The following is a 6000-nucleotide window of genomic DNA, read 5'->3' as shown; positions in this document are numbered from 1 at the left end:
AGAGAAAGACAAGTACCATATGATTTCACTCATATGTGGAATTTAAGAAACAAGACAAAAGTGCAAAAGGGAAAAAAGACAGAAAAGACAAACCAGGAAACAGACTCCTAACTATAGAGAACACACTCACAGTCACGGGGGGAGGGGGGGTTGCGGGGAGATGGGGGAAACAGGCGAAGAGGACAGAGTGCACTTGTGATCAGCACAGGGGATATATGGGAATCACTCTGTTGTACCCCTGACATTAATATTACACTGTACGTTTGTTAACTAATTGGAATTTAAATGAAAACTAAAACAAAAAACAAAAACAGTAGAAGTGAAACCACAGGATACTGGGATTTGGGGAAGTACATTTTCAGACAAAAAACAAAAACAAAACCAGGACAGGTCAAATCTCAGGATAAGGAACCCCAAATGTCTTGTCATAAGCAAAGATGAAACTAGCTGCTAAACACATACACTTAACTCTTTCTGTACCTGAAATAAGAGGCTGCAGACAAGAACATTTTGTGATGTAAACAGATTCTGTTTGCAGCATTAATGAGTCTAACAGGAGGCCTGACATTAAAAAGCTTGCCAGGAGTTTCGGATTTGGAATGCAGAGCTGGTTACCCAGGCAAGTCCTGTGGCTCACGTATGCCACGCTGACCACATGACATCAGGGGGCACTCACGGATGTCAGTGCACTGGGAGAGAGATAAGGCTGTCTGGGGAGTGAGCACATCAAAAGCTGCCCTCTACCAACGCAGAATTTTCATGCAGTCAGATGGTCCCAGAGGTTTTAAGTTTTCTTCCAATGTGGTAGAGCATTAGTTGTTTATTACAAATGAATATTGACAACATATTAAGGACTTAATAGAACACCTCCAGGGTAAAACAGACGGACTTCTTTCTCCAATGGTGTCATCTCACTTCCCCCCAAAAGTGCTCTAAGTTTTAAACCCTTTTATCTTTAATCTGGATTCCCTATGATTTATACTTCACAAATTTTTTAACAAGTCAACATCTCTTCCCTATCATTTACCTTCGGTCATGCAGAAGACACGGAGAAAAGCCAGGAGCTGGGCAGAGACCGGTGGGTCAGTATAATGCAGCGCAAAGACACTGGAACTGACAAAAGTAGCAATAGCATTAATCACCCAGCTTGGGCACCTTCTCCCGGCAAGGAACATCCCTTCCCTCGACACTCTGCAAGGTGGGTCGTCCTTAAGGGGCACTGACCCGCAGGACTCATCCCAAACCCTCGCCCGAACCATGAAAGTGCTGCTTTCAATGCCTGGCAAGTGTAGAAGGAGGCCCTGCTGCAGAGGATGGCGGTTACTGCCCCTGCCAGCTACCCGGAGTCTAAAAGCCTTAATCTCAGGGTACAGACGACACACTAAGAGAATGAAGTGTGCCCGTGCTTCTTAAAAAATGTTAACAATAATTTATGTTGAGTTCACATTTTAATCATTAATCAAATATTGACAAGTTCAATAAAAACCGGTCTGGATAATCCATTTTCATTAAGAATGGTTCCTCCACTCCCTGGAGAACTAATAAATCATAATTCTTGTCTTCTTTATCATTTTGCACCTCAAATGCAAGAAAATCTTAAAGAATTTAACCAGAAATTCTTGAAATCGCTGGGGATCGTGACTTCATTACAGAAACTAATGGTGGCAGAGAATTAAATGAAACAAATTGATCCGGGTCATTAACCTTTTCAAGGTGAAAGACACTAATGATCCACAGTATTTATTTAACTTAATGAGGAGTTCAGGCTGTGTCCCCTGGAACGGACTGTGAGTGCTCCCAACGATACAATGATGTTTATCTGAAAGCGCTAAGTCTCCATGCACCTCAGTTTAAACATGCCGTGTAGCAGGGATGAAGACATGAAGACAAGCCACTCCAGAGAAGGTGTTATTAACACACCAACGGAACACTATGCAAGTGGAAATATTTCAAGGAACACAGGAAAGAGGTGAGCGCTTCTGTACGTACGTGGGGATGCCGGCGCGGGCCAGGACCTCGGCTTTCATGGCGTATAGCCGGTCACTCTTACTCACTCCCAGCTTTATTTTCACTCTGTCGTGTGAATTATTGTCAAAGAAAAAACCACTGTGGATCACAAACTCTGCATTTGACCGAGTGCCATAAAAAATGTAAATCTGAGATGCAGTAAAGAAAAAAATAAAGGGATATAAAAGAAATTTAACATCATTCTCAATACAGAGCAGGGCAAAGGATCAGTCCCCCTACATTCAACTGGCCTTTCCAACAGAGATACACAACAGCTCTACAGTGACTACGCACTTCTCCTGAAGTCCCAGCAAGATGCATGACCTTGCCATCCCTTACCCCACCCCCCGGAATGTCTGACACACGTGACGAAGGGCATCTGTTCCCGCCACCGCATGGGCCTGACTGCTTCCCAGAGGAGCCCGGGCCTCAGCACTCACTGTCTCTTCCCCGTCCCCAGGCCAGTCAGGCTAGTACACTACGGCTGCATCTAACAATTTGTGAGCATCCCCCCTCTCCTTCTAATACAAGAGTCTCTTCTGGAACAAGATCTCAGACAATGTCTGTCAGAAACTCATGTCCAGATCCTGTGGCAATTCTGCACCTAGTAGGAGGGTTTATAACTCTTCTGCAGGAAGAGCCGATCAGCGCTTTGTTAGAGTACTATTGTTTGTTCTGTCTCAGTTGGAATGTCAATGGTGCTACTACGTCAGTTCTGCTTTTTGGGATTAACTGCTTGGTCATAAGACTGACAGGTGGAAAGCAGGCATTCAAAGATGCGCATTTTCACACCTACTGAAAAGCCTGCCCCCACCCAGGTTACAAAATAAAACTTCACAGATTAAAGTGAAATAAAAGATCCATGTTCCTGACTCCCCTGTTTCTACCATTTAAATAAACAGCTTCTCTATAAACAAGGTTCTAATCAACAGAAAAAGAAATACAACGATGCAGCTTATGCAACTGAAAAATGTGTCCTACTGTCATAAAGTTTATCTTCAAATGACACTATCACAAATATTAGGTCAACTGTGGAAGTCAGTGCATTTGAATCTTTTTTCTTTGTGGACTCAAAGCACAGTATGTTTCTTACAGCTTTAGGTCTCAGGATGTATTCCCCAAACAGTCCTAAATACTGTTTTTTTCTGCCTGAGTTAAATACCTTCTCAAACTGATCAACACAATATTAACCCGTGCCCACTGGCTGGCCCACCTTCCGGGTGCCAGTGCACAACACTGCACAACACACCGCCTACCTGCTCTCCCGCCCGGAAGTCCCGCAGGGCGACACACTCACAGCGGTCATCTTCCAGGTTGTAGCCGGTGGTGATCTAGGTGGGGGAGAGGGTGGCAACTGTGAGCACCTAGGTCTCTGGTCCCCTCGCTCGTGAGGGTCTTTTTCAGCAATTAGAAGATAAAACATACCCAAAGGTACCGCACTCTGCATGCTTTTAGTAAAGACTGACACAGAACTACTTGGTTATTTTCATTAATCCTGTTTATACCAAGAGATTCTTATATAAGATTCCATACCTCACGAGTAGGACCTTACCTTAGGAAAATATAGTGTATAGATTGTCATTCACTGACCTCAAGCAAGCATAGTCATTTGTCACAAAGCAAGCCCCACAGGAAATCCTGAACAACTCTAGTTGACTCGCAAATACCATTTTCTCCCATATTTGGCCACCAGGAAACTAAACTGTGTCTTCCACTGGATAAAGAATAAGGGAAAAAGAAGAGCCTCTTTCTAGATAATGTACATTACCCTGAAATTAGAGAAACTGAAACTTTTGGATAAGCAAAGGGAAATATAACTCATCTGTAGCCTATCCACTTTCCACCTAGTGCTATGTTGTAAGCATCTGTAAGCCTCTTACAAGTAAGTACCCCAAACCTGCTCCCTATACCAGAAACCTGTGTCACTCCCCAGTCTCTCCTGTCCTGGGGGCCAAGCCAAGTCCATGTCTTTACACACAGGCCCAAAGATATTCCTGGTGCCACTACTGGTCAGTACATGAACTCCAAAATTATCCTTTGGGTTCCTTTCTTCCTTGTCATTACTGTACATGGCCATAGGTCCTTACCATTTGCAAAAACCTTACAAATGGCTTCAAAGTCCAGTTCTGCCCTTCCTGCATCCTAGTGACACTACACTGTCGACCTCCTGTTTAAAACCTTTTGGTAGCCCTGCACTCTACCTACAGGAAAAAAAGGAAGGGAGGTTCACAGAAGGGGAGGCATGGCTTTTATCCTTATGAACACAGATGTGCAGGGGGCACCTGGGTGGCTCCGTGGTTGAGTGTCTGCCTTTGGCTTAGGGTGTGATCCCAGTCCTGGGATCAAGTTCCACATCAGGCTCCCCACAGGGAGCCTGCTTCTCCCTCTGCCTATGTCTCTGCCTCTCTCTGTGTGTCTCGAATGAATGAATAAATAAAAAGTTAAAAAAAAAAAGTCTGTCTCTCAGAGCAGCCCCCCCATCTCTTAGATTGCCTGAAGCTGTTCATTAATTACTTTGACCTCCTTATTTTGTCCTGGAGAATCAACATTCCAGACTTCTGCAAGTGCTACTTGGTAATAATAAAGGTATCAAAAGCTTGAACCCAAAAAATTACTTCTGAGTCTGGGAAATGGCATTTTTAGGATGGGGAGGCCATGTGATGATCACCCTTAAACCCAGTATCCCCAGAACTAATGGTTTAGTAACCGTATACCTAGAAATCCTTCTTGCTTCTGCTTTGCATAGCCAAGAGAGACACAAAAGCAACAACAAATTAATGTAGCCAGGAATCTGGCACATCTTTGCTCAAGTAACAGTTTCAACACTTGATAAGATCAGCTCTGTGAAGTTCTTGCCCAATGTCAAAACCACTTTTCTGCCCCTGAAACATGATAATAAGGTATGCAATAGGAACTGCTCATGAACTCACAGCCCTGAAAGTCTGCCACTCCACGGTGTGTTTATACAGAACGTGGCGGGAGCATCAGACAGCAGGAGAGCAGTCAGGGAAGCAGGAGGGACAGGGAAGGGCCAACAATAAACAAAAATAAGTAGGCAGACACATGGGAGACACACAATGGGCCAGGAAGGGAGACGCATGGAAGGGGAGGTGTGGTGATGTTATATGGGGCACTGAGGGCAGCCTTCCTTGAGGAAGTCTGTGAGTGGTCTTGCAGACATTGGAGGAGCAAGTGTTTCAAGCAGCAAGAACAGCCCAAGCAAAGGCCCTGAGGTGGACATGTGCTGGTATCTGATGAGGCACAGGGGCTCAGACCTGTGTGTGCTGGGAGTATACTGGGGACAGGCTGAGTAGGGAGCCTTGCCTGCTACTTATAAAAAACTGGGATTTCATTTTTAGGCTGGAAGCCTCGTGGAAATCTACATGATTTAGATGTTTCAATATTCTACCAGAAAGACCCTGAAAAAGAGCCTCTCTCAGTTCTGCTTGAATTTCCAAAGGCCCCTCTGCCCCAACTGGGAGAGTCACATACTCAAATACAAGGGCTGGTCACTCCAACATGCTTTACCTACTGGAATGGACACGGTGCCCAATAATTCACCTGGCAGTGTCTTCCTCTGCACAAACCGAACCATCTCAAGAAAGGAAAACTGCTATTTACCTTAATTCTGAACCAGTCACTCAGAATTTGAAGATACGTCATTTCTTACAGTTTAATACGATGTCCATAAACTTGCCTAAATCTGTTTCTCCAAGTGGCTAGGAAATGGGCTCACACGTGCCACCATCTCTGGCCGAGGTACCAACCCATCCTTTTATGTTCCTCCCTATTTCTCTGCCGCTCCTGGCTTGGAATCACTGCCACAGGCTCGGCCCTCCCATCTCTACTCCCATAACCAGGTTTTTGTCAGAAGCACACAGCGTTGCCGGGTTACAGATTCCTACCTACTCCCTCAGTGATAGAACAGACAGACGATGACTGTCAGGATAGACACACACAAAACAGAATACCAGCAGTCTGAAAAGCCAAGCC

The 6000-nt window shown here is 44.8% G+C and overlaps 1 protein-coding gene across 2 annotated transcripts in view; it reads right to left on the bottom strand.

Annotated features, from left to right (window-relative positions):
- Positions 1–6000, bottom strand: part of SETD3 (SET domain containing 3, actin histidine methyltransferase) — a 79704-nt gene that overhangs the window by 7588 nt on the left and 66116 nt on the right. For both annotated transcript variants that reach the window (XM_041758512.1, XM_041758513.1), the window contains exons 9-11: positions 3264–3338; positions 1990–2156; positions 1028–1113 (exon numbers count right to left, since the gene is read on the bottom strand). In XM_041758512.1, coding sequence (XP_041614446.1) covers positions 1028–1113; positions 1990–2156; positions 3264–3338 — 328 coding nt within the window. The remainder of the gene's footprint in view (positions 1–1027; positions 1114–1989; positions 2157–3263; positions 3339–6000) is intronic.

The sequence above is a fragment of the Vulpes lagopus genome, chromosome 6 (genome assembly GCF_018345385.1).
Source record: "Vulpes lagopus strain Blue_001 chromosome 6, ASM1834538v1, whole genome shotgun sequence".
NCBI lineage: Eukaryota > Metazoa > Chordata > Mammalia > Carnivora > Canidae > Vulpes > Vulpes lagopus.
Note: the sequence above shows the minus strand (reverse complement) of the source record. Positions and strands in the feature narration are given on the sequence as shown.